This window comes from Schistocerca americana, chromosome 2 (assembly GCF_021461395.2).
Source record: "Schistocerca americana isolate TAMUIC-IGC-003095 chromosome 2, iqSchAmer2.1, whole genome shotgun sequence".
Lineage (NCBI taxonomy): Eukaryota > Metazoa > Arthropoda > Insecta > Orthoptera > Acrididae > Schistocerca > Schistocerca americana.
Genome location: NC_060120.1, coordinates 499,754,138 through 499,771,173, shown reverse-complemented (window position 1 = coordinate 499,771,173; position 17,036 = coordinate 499,754,138). Strand labels below are relative to the sequence as shown.

The 17,036-nt window shown below is 37.8% G+C and overlaps 1 protein-coding gene across 1 annotated transcript in view; it reads left to right on the top strand.

Moving 5' to 3' along the window:
- The window catches only part of LOC124594124, a 214,698-nt gene that overhangs the window by 45,288 nt on the left and 152,374 nt on the right, over window positions 1-17,036 (top strand). The window contains exon 5 of the mRNA XM_047132481.1: window positions 4,635-4,785. Within this exon, the coding sequence (XP_046988437.1) occupies window positions 4,635-4,785 (151 nt within the window). The remainder of the gene's footprint in view (window positions 1-4,634; window positions 4,786-17,036) is intronic.

Below are 17,036 nucleotides of genomic sequence, written 5' to 3'. Positions count from 1 at the left end.
CGACTTAGCTACTGGGGGCAGACACAAGTCTTGGTGAAAATCTTGTAATCCTCCATAGAAAAGAAAAAGGCCAGGAATTGAATCTACTGGAGGAAGTGAAAATTTTTAGACAAAAAAAAAAAAAAAGAGTGTGTACAAAACACATTGAATAGTCAGTTGGATTTAAGGCATCATAACATTCTGGCAAACTTTGACTGATGTACATTTAACTGTTTTGCAAGGGAGTGAACCAGTGCTCCTAGTGACATGTACATTGCTGCAGTGTCCAAGTGACAGATATTATTGACCTGCATAGTCAGTTTCCTGGTGGCTGGTAAAGACAGGACCTACTCTTACAAGCTGTGCCTTCCAGGTGTTGTTTGAGATGATAAGAAAGCGCCATTGTTTCTTTCTCTCACAGAGGCAATGAATGGCCAGTATATTGGTAAAATCTACCTGGCAGCATTAGTAGAGGCTGTTATGTGGACCGGCTTTCCAAGTAGCTTTTGTTTGTCTAGTTTTTTAAAAAAAAATATTGACAATATTCTCTGAACGGCAATACTTTGATGAAGACTGTTGGGTTCATCTATGGTAGATTAATGTAATAATTTCTGTGAGTACAAGTCCTCAAATAATCTTCATATAATAGCACAGATTTCCAATATAGTTTATAATTGTATCTCAATTCTCAAATATGTAGGGTGCACCTGAAGATGCAGCTGTAAACTATGAAACCAGTAGTATGGTCAATTAAAATCAAGTTTTACCAATTGTTGGTAGTGTTCTCATCCATCATGACTTTCAGCAACTATGGGTGACTTGCATAAAAATTGTTTGTGATAAGCATCACACATGCTTACAGCAGGTGAGCAAATTGCTGTTGCAAAGTTGAAATCTTTCCATAGCATATTGACTGGCTGACTTTCACCAGATACCACTGTACAGAACATAAACATCACATGATAAATGAAAACACCACTGACAGTTGGTAAAACTTGGGGAACATAATCCTCTTTATCCAACACAACCACAGCATTGTTCTTGTTGGATGGTAAGATAACAATATAAGGAACCACTCTGTGTAAATGCAAAGCAGTCTTCTTATCTGCTATAAATACAAACACAGAGATTCTGGCATGTCCTTCCAGTAATTACTTAGGAAGTCATTGAGATTAAATCAGCAAGTGACCTTTTTGCTTAATTCAGCTTGGAATTCTGCTCTCTCACCGATCAATCGGCAAAGGGACCGAATTAATGATAATTGCTCATGCATTGCTTAAAATGAAATGAATGCATGGTATTATGGGCCAGACAACCCTGTTTGGGGTTGTTGGGCCACCTGTGCAATTCTTTCCGTGTAACACTACTTCGGTGACTTGTGCTTCAGTGACAATGATATGAAATTATTTGACTGGTACAAACCCTAAGTCTCAAGTGAAGAAATTCTGCGACCAAGCCAGCAGTCACAGCTGGGGCTCCATGATCGAGAAACAGCGACACTAATGAATAGACAGAGAGCTGTGGATGCCCGTTGGTAATTAACATTCACTATTGATAACTTCTGATGTTAGTCATCTTTGGTTGTGTGGTGGCACTGGTTGTTTATGGTTGCTGTTGTGTATTCTGCATATGCCATGTTATGGTTCTCAGTTGGCATAGCTCCATCTACCATGAGTGTAAATTTCCTTGGACAGTCCTCTCTTGTTGCATTTGTACCTTTAAATGGATGGTGTGTTCATCTTCATGGTTGTTGAAGATGTCAACAGGCAGTATTCCTGTAAGTTATTTGAAAATTTTATATGTGGGAGAAACTCAAGTTTCAGATGGCTCATTATTCATACTCTAATTTGAGGCCTCTTCCTACTGAGTGTGAGCATACTTAGTGAACTGCATTGCTTACCTGGAAAACCAGAAAATAATTGATCAGAATTCCATCACCACACACAGTAATGTACAGGTATGTTGAAAGCCTTTCAGACTTTCCATATTGAAAAGGCAACTTCGTTGATCACAAAGTTTTACTAATTCATTGTACACTCTGGCCACATACCACTTAGATGGATTACAGAAAGCTCAACTCATCATCTCCAGGCTGGACAAAACCCACTTCCACTGGATGCCAAAAACTTGCTCTGATGTCTCCAATAAATGAGAAAGACCACACAGTGATACCAGGAATACCACAAAACTGTAGCATTGTCTGACAACTCTCAATGTTTTACCCAACCTCTTATGCCTGTTGTTCTCTGCTTCAGTCTTGTGTGTTCCAATTTTCAGTGTATGTAGATATTCTAGTTTTGTTGAGGGGTCAGTTTTTGATTGCCAGGTAATTTGTTGGTAACTACCCAAAAGCTGTATATGGTGTATTACAGCATGCTATCACAAACTGAAGAAAATCCATGGAAGATATCAGTGACTACTTTCTCTCTTGAGTCATCAGTCTTCTGACTGGATTGAATCCATCACCTGCACCAGCTTCTTCATCTCAGTCCTACATCCCCAATTATTTACTGGATGTATTCCCGCCTCAGTCTTCTCCTGCACTTTTTGCCATCTGTAGCTCCCTCAAGTGCCATGGAGATTATTACCTGATGTCTTAACACATGTACCATTATCCTATTTCTTGTTCTTGTCATTGTTTTCCCTATGTTCCTTTCTTCACCAATTCTGTGGAGAATCTCCTCATACCTTATTTTATCAGTCCACTAATTTCCAAGCATTCTTCTGTAGCAGTACATCTCAAATGCATCAATTCTCTTCTGCTCCAGTTTTCCCACTGTCCACGATTCACTACTATACAATGCTATGATCCAAATGTATGTTCTCAGAAATTTCCTCCTCAGATTAAAGCCTATATTTGATACCAGTAGACTTCTTTTGGCCAGGAATGCCCATTTTGCCTGTGATAGTCTGCTTTTTAAGTCCTCCTTCCATTGTGGGTTATTTTGCTTCCAAGGTAGCAGAATTTCTTAACTTCATATACCTCATGATCACCAGTTTTGATGCTAAGTTTCTTGCTACTCTCATTTCTGCTGCTTCTCATTACTTTGATATGTTTCCAGTTTATTCTTAATCCTTACTCTGTACTCATTAGACAGTTCATTCCATTCAACAGATCCTGTAATTCTTCCTCAGTTTCACTGAGGATATCGATGTCATCAGTGAATCTTGTCATTGACATATTTCACACTGAATTTTAATCCAACCCTTGAACCTGTGTTTTATTTCTGTCATTGCTTCTTTGATGTATAAATTGAACAGGAGGAATGAAAGGCTGCATCCCTGTCTTACATCCTTTTTAATCTAAGTACTTCACTTTTGGTCATCTGATCTTATTGTTCCTTCTTGGTTCTTTCTACACACACACACACACACACACACACACACACACACACACACACACACACAGATATCCTGTCTTTTCTTGTAGGCTATAACTTACTCCTATTTTTTTAAAATTTTTTTTCAGAATTTCTAACATTTTGCCTCATGTTACATTGTCAAGTGCTTTTCCTAGGTTACAAATACTATGAGTGTGTCTTAATTTTTCTTCAGTCATGCTTCCATTGTCAAGTGCAAAGTCAGAACAACCTCACTAGTGCATTTACCTCTGCCAAAGTCAAACTGATCATCATAAAACAGATCCTCAGTTTTATTTTCCATTCTTCTATATATTATTCATGACAGCATCTTGGATGTGTGAACAGTTAGTCTGATTGTGCAGTAGTTCTCACACTTATCAGCCTTTGCTATCCTCAGAATTGTGTGGATTATATTTCACCAATACTCTAATGGTATACCACCAGTCTCCACAAATTCTACACACCAACTTGAGTAGTTGTTTGATTGCCACTTCCCCCAATGATTGTAAGACTTCCAATGGAATGTTGTATGTCCCTTCTGCTTTATTTGATCCCAAGTCTTCAGGAGCTATTTTAAATTCTGTCTAATACGATATCCTCAATGTCTTCCAAACTGACTCCAGTTTCTTTTTCTATCACATCATCAGACAAGTCCTCCCCTTCACAGAGGTCTTCACTGTACTCTTTCCACCAAACCACTCTCTCCTCTTCATTTAGCAGTCGAATTGCTGTTGCTCTCTACCTCCCTTGGGGCTACATTATGTAATGGATGATACTGATGTTCCCTAATTACAGTTGAGAGGAGATTCTTGTAGAATATTGATGCCATTCACTTCCTTCCAGAGATTCTCTAAGGAGTCTAAAAATTGTGTGTGCACATAGGTTCATTCTGTCACTGATTGGAACACTGACTCTGAATACTGATTGAAATATAGCCTCATCAAATACTTGTGCTCATCAGTTAGCAGAATGTGTTAACCTTTTATTAATGAAATATAATAAATTTATGATGAACACTAATCCATTTTTATGCATATGCTAAAACAGTAATTTTCTTTGGTACCCTACACTCATTTTAGAATTACCTCCTTTCACTGATATTGCTGTGTCAAATGTACAAGATTAATTTGGCCATCTGCAGATGTAATACAAAATGTTAAGCTGTTCACACAGGGTTCACATCATACCTAATGTGCTTCAATGCACTTTGCTCCAACCATGCTTATTGATATTGGTTTCTGTTTTAGTAATTCTTGGCATATCTAAGATAATTGTTTTGTAACTTTTCTGAAGGTCAGCAGGATACATTAGTTCCAAGACAGAAATCACCGTCCAATAACACTCAGTGCAATAGAAGTAATATTACCAGTACCAGAAGCAAATCAAGTGCAAAGAAAATATCACAGCGATCTGAGCCAGATGTGAAGAAATCTCCCAACACTGGGTATGTATCAATATATTCATGTATACCATTATATTTTTACATTTATATGCTTAAATATTTGAAACAATGTTTATGAAGAGTAATGGTGAATATTATATTTTGACTGACTAAAAGAGTGTCTATGAATTCATTCTGGAAACAATCGTCTAGGCTGTGGCTAAGTTATTTTTTTCATGGTGTGCTAGTCCCACAAGGTGTGCAGGAGAACTTCTGTGAAGTTTTTAAAGTAGTAGAGATGTACTGGCAAAAGTAGAGCTGTGAGGTCAGCTCATGAGTTATGCCTGGAGAGTTCAGTCAGTTGAGAAATTACCCATGAAGGGAAAAGTGTCAGAGTTTGAGTCTCAGTATAGCGCATAGTTTTCATGTTCCTGTAAGTTTATATATACATGTGTTTAATGAGAAGAAGCCAGATAGCTGGCGGTGTCCTTGTTGAGGAAACCATATCAGATATTGTCTGAAGTGACTTAAATAAACCACCCTTACACATATGAAATGTACCATTTTGGTGTTTCAAATCATAAATATCCTATAGCTCCTCTATTATTATTTTATGTCTGTTTTTCCAGTTTTTGGATGAGATTTATGAAAGTGTAAGATTGCTTTGTGGAGAATATGCAGACAAATTTTACTATGGAAAGTAGCTGAAGGCATTATTTTAATTGTGTGAGGTTCTGGTCATAATACCTGTGCATGTTTTTTCCTTTTTCTTTCTCTTCTCTTTCCATACCGAGCATCACATGGCAAGAAATAAAAGTAACTTAAGCTCTGTTAAAGAAAGTAATGGGCCTTAGATGTATACTTTTATACACAGGAGTCTCAGAGGCTGAAGGTAACATATTATTTGTCTTACAGAGTTTCTCTCTTTGATGTTCATTGACCATTCAACATATTTACTTTATTACCGCACTGTGGCATGGATCTTTGAGTGACATAGACTACATAGTTTTGAACAGACAAGTGTGCAGGCACACTATGATGTTTCTTGTGCATAGTTCCGTAGACATAGGGATGGAATCAGTGACATCCACATTTTTTAATGATTTGCTTTAACAGGCCTCCTTTCACATTAGAGTGGAAGGTAGAGTTTGTTTGCTGAGATAACACTGAAAGTTACTTGTTTTGCAACAACTGATGGCATTTATTCTGAGAGATTTCTTTTGCAAATTCTGTGGCAAAATCACCTTTATCATAGAATCTGTTAGTCGCCATCTGATTATCTGTCCCTTACTCTTAGTCCCATCATTTATTTTCCCTGACAGTCCTCCTTTAATCAAAACTTGTACACATATTACCCAAACCTTTCACCTCCTTGCACCTCTGCTGCCCACCACCTCCCCCTCCCCCCTCCCCATTTACCCTCTGACTCCTTTCTCTATGCGAGATTAAAAGCAATAGATAGCCATGGAATCGATAGTTGAGTACATAATATTCCATTCTAAATATAATGATGGAATTTCCTGCTTCTCTTGTAGTAGCCTGTGTAGGAATATGGGTAGCTCTGTTTAGGATTGCATTTTCTTCTTATTTTCCCACAATTTCTTTATCCTCAATTTTCTCAGATCTGCAACATCTTCCTCTCTTGTCTGCTCCATTGGTGACTCTCTATTCTGACTGCTTGATCTGTGATGTACTGGTCACTGTGTACTCTCCAGTTTTCCTTACGTTCCACTTTAATCCTCAATTTGGACCAATCCTTCTTGTGTTCAGCAACTCACTTGTTTCCTGTATTTCTTCTTGTCTTTTGGCTAGTGTATCAATATTAATTTTGATCACATGTCCCACAAATTTTGGTTTTCTCAGTCTAATTTCTCATGATAATGTTCTCAGGCTCTCGTTAAGTTTTTCCCTAGGTCTTCACATCCATCTCTCTTATGGTCTCAGTATTTTTGTCTGTCTTTCCTGTAGTAGTTTTGCACCATGTCTTCCTAGTGTTTTTGTCTCAGCTGCATAGTACCACAATTCTCACTGTTGCTTTGTAGTGTCTAATCTTTGCATATGTAGATATATTAATTTTATTGTTTGTATCTCTTTTAATGCTATTTGGTAGATGACCAAAGATTCATTTGGCAGTATAATTCACCCCTTTCTGTGCCAAAGTCAGATTTAACCCAGAATAGTGAAGATCATCTTTTCTTGTGGCGTTGTAGCTATGCACTTTGCTATTATTTTTGAATTTGGATGGGTTATTAATAAAAATTTCCTAAGTGACAATATGTATTGCCAAGGTACTATGAATATCCCAAATTCCTTAAATAAATGTCTGCAAGATGATCTTGGTTGGGATCCAGCTATTATTCTGATTACATGCTTTTGTGCAATGACTACTGTTTCTCTTAATGATAAATTACCCAAAATATGATGCCATATGAAAATAGGCATAGTAGACTAATTTGCTGATATGTTTATCACAAAAATTTACAATAACCATAATAACATAAGTAGCTGAACCTAAACATTTCAGCAAGCCATCAATGTATTTCTTCTAGATCAATTTCTCATTAATGCATAACAACCAGAAATTTTGAATAGTCTGTCTTAGCAAAATGGTTAAAATGGCTCTGAGCACTATGGGACTTAACTTCTGAGGTCATCAGTCCCCTAGAACTTAGAACTACTTAAACCTAACTAACCTAAGGACATCACACACATCCATGCCCGAGGCAGGATTCGAACCTGCGACCGTAGCGGTCACGCGGTTCCAAACTGAAGCACTTAGAACCGCACGGCCACACCGGCCGGCTCTGTCTTAGCAACAGACTTCTGTTCAGAGTCTATATTTATCAGTGGTGTTATGCCATTTAATGTATATACTGTGTTTTATCAAAATTTAGTGAGAGTCCATTTGCAAAGAAGCCCTTAATAATTTTCTGAAAGATATTATTTACAATTTCCTCACTGATTCTTGTTTGTTGGGCATGATTACTATACTTTTATCATCATAAAAAAGAACTACCTTGGCATTTTCATGAATATGGAGTGGCAAATCATTAATATATATTAAGAGCAATAGGGACCTAAGACTCAACCCTTTGTGACACCATTCTGGTGACCTTCCCAGTTAGAGAACTCTGCTGATTTTTACAGACTGTTTGTACTGTTAATTTCAACCTTCTGCATTCTTCTAGTTAATTATGAATTAAACCATTTGTGCACTGTCTCACTCATACCTCAATACTTAACTTATCTAGAGAAATTTCATGATTCACACTGTCAAAGGCCAGTGAGAAAACACCAAAAATCCCAATGTGTGATTTTCATTTATCCAGAGCATTTAATATTCGATCAGTAAAGCATATTTAGCATTTTCTGTTGAAAAGCATTTCTGAAAACCAAACTGACATTTTGTTAGTACTTCATTTTTACAAATATATGAAGCTACTCTTCAATACATTACTTCTCAAGAATTTTTGATAAAGCTGTCAGAAGTGAGATTGGTTGATAGTTGTTAGCATCAGACCTACCCCCTTTTTTATGCAATGGTTTAACAATAGCATATCTCAGTCTCTCCAGAAAAATGCCTCTTTGTGTGAGCTACTACATATCTGTCTGAGAATCCTACTTACCTGTTGGGAACAAGCTTTTAGTGCTCTGTTGGAAATGCCATAAATTTCATGTGAGATTTTTCTTTTGAGTGACTTATTATTTTCCTAATTTCAAGAGGAGAGGTGGACTGAATTTCAATTTTATCAAATTGCTTAGGTATTGTCTCTTCCATATATAGGAACAGCTGGATCCTATTTTCACTACAACACTTAAAAAATTATTATTAAAAATATTTTCTACTTCTGACTTTTTGTTAACAAATTTTTCATTGAGTTTGATAGATGTACAGTCTTTCTGTGCTCTCAGTTGCCCTGTTTCCCTTTTAACAGTATTCCAAAATGCTTTAATTTGTTACCAGATGTACTAATATTAGACATAATGCACATATTTCTGGATTTTAATAACTTTTTTTTAATACAGTGCAGTAATTTTTATAATTTGTGACTGGTTCTGGATTATACTCCTTCTAACTATAAGATACATTTCCCTTTTCTGTTTATAAGATATTTTTACCCTTTAGTAACCCATGGCTTGTTAGAAGGTTTCTTTAAATTAGGATCAGGTTCCCTGTACAACTCATCCCAGTTTAACTGTTGCAAGATTTATATAAAATTTGCAGTTAATTGAACACACTGTTTTGAAAGACTGTTTCACATTATTGTATGGAGCTATGTCACATACTGTAACTAGCTGTGCATCATTCTTAACAGGAAAATTTTTTATTTGATTAAATTTATCTTGGTCCATAAAACTATTATTTATCAGTGTGCTGCTTTCCTATACTACCCGAGTAGGAAAATCAAGAACTGTGTTAAATTGAAAGAACAAAGTGATACTTCAAGATCATGCTTTCTGTCAGACTCCATCACAAAATCTACAATGAAATCCCCACAAACAATAATCTGCTTCCCGCTGTCTGACACTTAGCACACACAACAAAGAATCCAAGTTTTTCAGAAATGATTGAAAATTTCCCAATAGAGACATATGCACAGCTACAGTTATTTGGTTTAAGCTCACTGACACTTACTTCTATAGGTGGCTCTACATAAAATTTTTTAGTTTCTAAATTTTCCACATTGTGATAAGTTTTAACATATATGGCAACCCTCTCTCCATAATGTCTCACTTACACTTACTGAAAGCTTACAACGACCTACATTTACCTTTTCTGTGGTATGTGACTATATGATGTTAAGACAGGCGTAGTACATCTGTTCCACTTTCACTTTCTAAACCTTCTAAACCAACAAGAATCTCAGCTAATTTGTTTTTTGATCCACTGATATACTGATGCTATATACAGACATTATTTTTCACTGTACTTCTATAAGAATCTTGTGATAGACTACCATTGTGTTAAAACTGTACTCTTATGAGAATCTTGTGATACTTTAACATCTCTAGTATATGGATGTCTGAGCTTCTCATTAAGTGTAATTTCATTCAGTGCAGAATCATTGGACACTGATCTTAGCCTAAAAAAGAGGTACTCTCATGAGTTTCAGTGCCTCCCCCCCCCCCCCCTTCCATTAAAGATTTTGCTATTGCCTCAGCCAGTTTACCCTTCTCTTTCCTATTGAGATGCAGGCCATGCCTTGTAGAGTCCCACTTACCAATAGCATCAACAGGAACCAAACCTATGCCTGACAAAGTAGCTGCCCAAAGCAGCTGATCTGATTCCATATTGACCCTCCTAGCAGAGTTGTTTATTTGTGGCTGATTGTACTGAAAGTAAGCAGTGACCAAGCCAAATTTGTATGGTTCATTGCATATGCTGTTTTTACCAGGTCATGCTCAGCGTTGTAGCCCTGATCCCTGTACATACTGTTTCCTGCTCCACCCCCAACCATGACATGATCCTGCTTTGTAAAACCCTTGCACAATGATCCCACACCCTATATAAATTGACTAAGAAATGCTCTGTGCTTGAAAAAACTTGTGACCTGGTATCTGTCACCTAATTTTTCCTGTAAGGTCTGGCCCACACCTCTTCGCTGGCCACATCCTAACAACAGAACTTTCCTAAATGGTTTGAAACAGTCAGTTTCCTGGTGAAAGTCTGTTGAGTATTAACTACACTTACGTCTGTTTTTGACCCTGTTCCCTAGTTAACAGAGGTAGCAAGGCAAATCTGTTGTTTGTGCCAATGATGAAAATTTCAGATACTCTTCCTGTTGCTCCTGTCTTCACCCTTCTCCCTCCATACCCTCATCAGTTTCTCCCTAGCACTATCAAGCTCAGTCTTAAGGGCCCTAATCTTCCCTTCCTGTTCAGCTACTTTCCTATCCCTTGAACATACTTTGCAACACCATGCAACAGACCCAGTTACTTCCCAGATTCACATACCACTAAATTCATCCCTATGTAACTATCTGTCACAACAGCTGCATAGAACCCCAGAACTAATTTTCCTATAACAGCTCAAACACTTCTCCCTCATGGTTGTTTGAAATCTTTTTACAAAATTTATCTACACAATAACAGAAATATTCTATTAACTACAAATAACAAGAGTCACTAAGATTGTGTGGAACACTTAATATATATATCTCTATACTATTAATATAGTAACATAATGCACTGGAAATAATGTTAAAATTCAGAACTTGTGTACCTGAAAAATTAGGCTTAAAACTGCATATGCACAATACGGATTTTTGAAAATAAAATAAAGATACAACTTAAAACCTTTAATTCCCCTAGTAGGTATGGCATTACTAAATGTGTATGTAATGAAAATTACTTAAGTTCTTCACTTAATACTTATGCAAATGTCTTTAGTTTGTATGAAAATTATGTCTAAAGCACGTGGAAACTGGCCCATAAGATTTATTTATTTATTTATTTATTTTTGAGAAATACAATGAAACAAGTGAAGCCTTCAAAAGATAAGATGAAATAGGCGCTAATTAACATTCTTATTAACTTAATTGACTGCTATTACAGAATTAATTACTTATCTTCATAAATTGCTGAGTTGTTTCCTTGCAGTTCCTTCACTGAATGTCAGTATGTCTGCGGTGGCTAGGTCTGTTATCCTTTTTGTCTCCATGCACATTTTTGGTATTCATTCTCTCGACTGTGTGATCACTTGTTCCAGTGCTACGTTGAACAAAATTTTGGTGACATGCTGTCTCCCTGTTTGACATCACTCTTGGTTTCAAACTCTTCTGATAGTGCTCCTCTGAACCTTACCCTTGCCTTTGTGTCTGTCATAATTTCAGTTATTAGTTACCATATAGTGCCATCTAATACTCAGTTCTTCAGAATTTTTTCAAGACGCTGCCTGTCAATGGAGTCATATACCTTAGTGAAGTCCACCAAGATTAACATCATCTCTTTGTTCTTTAATGTCCTGTTACTATTGGTTCTTTAGGGTATAGGTCTGTTCTACAAGGCCTTTTACCTTTGCAGAGCTCATCTAATAGTCTCCAACATTGCATTCTGTCTGTTCTTCTACTCTCTTCAAGATTGTTTTCATCCCTTTTATCCCTATTCTTATGTTTTTGCACTATGATCACATTCTTCCCTTCAAATAAAACACTTGAGCTTTCAATAGCTGTCTCTGCTGTTGTCATCAGGAGTTAAAATCACTGACTGCCGGGTCTGGCATGTGGTGTCCTGCTTATACAGAAGTAATGATTGTGTCTGGAACTTTCCAGAAAGGGCTAGAGTGACGTATGCATGGAATACAAGTTGCACAATGCCTAGCAGCTCCATCCTGCAGTAGGACCTGCATCATGTTTAAAACTGCTGCTCCTGCCTCCCCACAAACGTCAAGCCCACACAGGCGCCGACTCCATGGGACCTGAGGGGGCCCAAGCACCCTCAAAAATTTGTTTGAGGGGGTGGTGCCCCCCCCCCCCCCCCCTCCCCAATAATTTAAGAAAATTATTAATTATATTATACTTTGTAAAATCACAAAATAATGTTGGAATTCTTTATTTTCCTTGTTTGACAATAGTTACCTTTTAAAACACATTCAGTAATGAGTTAAAACAAATAATTATTGTGGTAGTAAGCAGGTTAACTGAAAACAAGTAGTGTGAATCATGATAGTGTAACGATGCTGCGGGCACACTTAGAATTTGTCCCAGTGTGCGAACCTTCGGGTAAAGTCTGGTGCCAGCAGGCCAGTGCTGCGGCCATGGTGACATCAAAAGGACTAGAGCAGAAGCGCCTGGAACCCTCCGCCTTGCGTTCCCTTGACACTTCGAGACATTACAACGCTGCGGCTGTATAAAGCCCACCCTGCTGTCGCAGTCATTCAGTATGGATAGTTTCATGCAGTGCAGTCCCGACTTTAGTGTCTTGTGGACTATTTTATATGACTATATTTTATTCATTTACTTTAGTGTCTTAGTGTATTGTGAATTAAGTTTGCAATGGATAAATTTGTTACCAAAGAGGCGTGCTTGGAAGTTGATGATGCTACAAGTCAACCTCCAACAACTATTGTGTCTTCAATTGCTTCATCGTCTTCAGGCGAGAGTCATTCACAGCCAAAACCTGGACAATCCAGTAAGGGAAGATCATTTCAGAAGTCTTGGGTGATCAAATATACATGGTTAGAATATGAAGCATCTACCGAAAGCGTTTTTTGCAAAACCTGCAAAGAGGCAGATGCTAAAAATCTATTACAATTTTCTTCAAAAAAAGAAGATGCATTTACTTCCATAGAGTTTCCTAATTGGAAAAAGGCTTTGGAAAAATTTGGTTTTCATGAAAATACGTTTACCCATAAAGAAGATATTCTGAAACAAAATTCTACCAATAACCGAAGTGTCCCAATTGAATGAACAGTTAGATAGTGATACAAAGAAACGCCATTTAGCTCTTGACACAATTTTTACTACCAAGCAATTTCTATGCCAACAAGGACTAACAGTTAGCAGGCACAAAGATGTAAACTCAATTTTTTTCAGTTGTTGAAACTCCTAATGAATGGCATATCTGAGTTTAAAGATTTTTTAGGGCATTCGGGGTATAAGTGGACATCCCACGATATTCAAAATGATATAATCATCTACTAGGAAAGTCTGTGTTGAGAAAGGTATTAGCTTCAATCAAGAAGACTGAACATTTTTCTATTGTGGTTGATGAAACACGTGATTCTTTGATTCACGAACAAGTGTCATTTTGTATTCGTACTGTCGATGATTCCTTAATCATCAACAAAGACTTTATTGGCTTATATGAGACACCCAACACTGAATCACAAACTCTGTTTAGTATTTTAAAAGATGTTTTTGCTCGTTTGATTTGTCAATGGATAACTTAAGAGGACAGTGCTATGATGGTGCCTCGAATATGAGAGATAAGTTCAAAGGACTAAAAAGGTTAGTTTTAGATATACAACCAAAACCATGTTATGTGCACTGCTCTGCCCACAGTTTAGACTTGGCAGTTGTAGACAGTCTCCATCATGTTACGTCTATGATGGATATTATGGCTTTAGCCAAGGTCTTAATAAACATCGTATGGGAACCAAACAAAAGGATGGAGCTTTTCAGAAGCATGCGTTGTGAGAGCAACAACGACCAAGCTGGTCTACGACCTCTTTGCTCAACTCGATGGACTATGTGAGCTTCTAGTATCTTGAGAATATTGAAAAACTTTGAAGAAAATCTCGAGTTTTTTGAAAAATTTTCTGCAGAGGATAAAACAGAGGCAGGTTACAAACGTGCAGACTACCATGAGTGAATGTTGCAGTTCAAGACTTATTTCTTTTTATGTCTTCATTACCATGCTATGAACCCAATAGAGGATGTCAATGAAAAAATTCAATGCCCTCATCTAAGTGTTGCTGATCCAGAAAAATATATGAGGGCTTGATTTGTATATTGAATGGAAGGTGTGATAGTTTTGAATACTTTTGGGAATTATGTTTAGAAGGAAAACCTCCACAAGTTGATGATCCTTCACTTCCCTGGAATCGAAGTGTACCAAAGAAGTGTGAAAACAATGAAGCCAGCTGACTGCACATTTTCAAAACCCCAAAGGAATACTACAAAGCTATATACATTGAAGTTTGTGAAATGTTGTAATCATGCATTACTTAGCGGTTTGCTTCAACTGGACTCACACAGGTCATTGCAGTTGAACAAGAATACTTGCTTTTACTAAACAGAGGTGAAACAAATTTGGAAAAATCAACTGAGTTTTTCAAAAATGACCTAGACATTGAGAGACTGTGCTTATACTTGAATATGCTAGCCAATATTGCTAATGAAAAACAACTGGTTTTAAAAAACATGCATGATGTAAGAAAGTACGAGGGCAGTTCAATAAGTAATGCAACACATTTTTTTTCTGAAACAGGGGTTGTTTTATTCAGCATTGAAATACACCAGGTTATTCCCCAATCTTTTAGCTACACAACACTATTTTTCAACGTAATCTCCATTCAATGCTACGGCCTTACGCCACCTTGAAATGAGGGCCTGTATGCCTGCACGGTACCATTCCACTGGTCGATGTCGGAGCCAATGTCGTACTGCATCAATAACTTCTTCATCATCCGCGTAGTGCCTCCCACGGATTGCGTCCTTCATTGGGCCAAACATATGGAAATCTGACGGTGCGAGATCGGGGCTGTAGGGTGCATGAGGAAGAACAGTCCACTGAAGTTTTGTGAGCTCCTCTCGGGTGCGAAGACTTGTGTGAGGTCTTGCGTTGCCATGAAGAAGGAGAAGTTCGTTCAGATTTTTGTGCCTACGAACACACTGAAGTCGTTTCTTCAATTTCTGAAGAGTAGCACAATACACTTCAGAGTTGATCGTTTGACCATGGGGAAGGACATCGAACAGAATAACCCCTTCAGCGTCCCAGAAGACTGTAACCATGACTTTACCGGCTGAGGGTATGGCTTTAAACTTTTTCTTGGTAGGGGAGTGGGTGTGGCGCCACTCCATTGATTGCCGTTTTGTTTCAGGTTCGAAGTGATGAACCCATGTTTCATCGCCTGTAACAATCTTTGACAAGAAATTGTCACCCTCAGCCACATGACGAGCAAGCAATTCCGCACAGATGGTTCTCCTTTGCTCTTTATGGTGTTCGGTTAGACAACGAGGGACCCAGCGGGAACAAACCTTTGAATATCCCAACTGGTGAACAATTGTGACAGCACTACCAACAGAGATGTCAAGTTGAGCACTGAGTTGTTTGATGGTGATCCGTCGATCATCTCGAACGAGTATGTTCGCACGCTCCGCATTGCAGGAGTCACAGCTGTGCACGGCCGGCCCGCACGCGGGAGATCAGACAGTCTTGCTTGACCTTGCGGCGATGATGACACACGCTTTGCCCAACGACTCACCATGCTTTTGTCCACTGCCAGATCACCGTAGACATTCTGCAAGCGCCTATGAATATCTGAGATGCCCTGGTTTTCCGCCAAAAGAAACTCGATCACTGCCCGTTGTTTGCAACGCACATCCGTTACACACGCCATTTTAACAGCTCCGTACAGCGCTGCCACCTGTCGGAAGTCAATGAAACTATACGTGACAAAGCAGGAATGTTTGAAAATATTCCACAAGAAATTTCCGGTTTTTTCAACCAAAATTGGCCGAGAAAAAAAATGTGTTGCATTACTTATTGAACTGCCCTCGTATATTACACAAAAGCCTGCAGTTGGAGAAATGTTATGTGAAGTAATGAAGTGCATTGAGCTTCTCCAAGTTGTTCCAATCACAACAGCAACAGCAGAACGGTTATTTAGCGCCGTTAGACATCTGAAGTTATATCTCCAATCAACAATGGGACAACTTGGCTATTCTTCATGCCCACCGAGATATTTTGGATGAATTGGATATCTGACCAGTCATCAGTGACTTCTGTGCAATGTTGTCCCTGGTTGGAAGTCAAGACTTTTGTATATTCAGCTCCCATACTGGGCACAGTGGTGCATTGGTTATGACACTGTAATTCCATTAGGGAAAACCAGTGTTCAAATTGTCATCCATCATCCAGATTTAATTTTTCTGTAGTTTCTCCAAATTGCTTATGGCAAATTTCAGGATGTTTTCTCTGTATTGAAAGTCTTCCCTATCACACACCATAACTTGTTTTGTTTTGTTCAAGAGCTTCCTCAGGGTAATTTAGAACTTTTCACTGTGATGTGGTATTCATATGTTTATAAGGCATATCAAAAGTACTTTTAAAATCTTTACTGGTGGGTTCATCGCACCAAAACAAGAAAAATCATCCAAATAAATGTATGTTGGAAAATCCTTCAATTCGATCTGTTAATGAAGTTGCATTTTGAGATAAATTCCAAATTCATGACCAGCAATTAAAATTTGTGTTGTTAAATATTGACTGATATTATTCATACAAGTATGTTTGCTATTTCTCCCATTATGTTATTGATGGGATGTTTCGCTGTGGACACATTCATGTATGTTTGAGTTCAGTCTACCTTCAACATTTCAATGTATGCAACAGTAGTGAATCACCCAATAAATGTTCTTTTTGACTTTAGGTGGTATTTTCATTTTTTGAGCACATAGATACAAATTTTATCTATGATGATGTGAGTGGTAATGAAAGGAAAGCTGCATAGGTGTATCAAAGTACCTGAATATCCAACCTTTGCTTTGTGTTGTTGTGTTTCTGAGACAGGATTGATAACACCACAAATAATCAATCAAGGTAGATCAGGATTCTAGAGAATCCATACGATATTTCATTGGGGGAGTGGG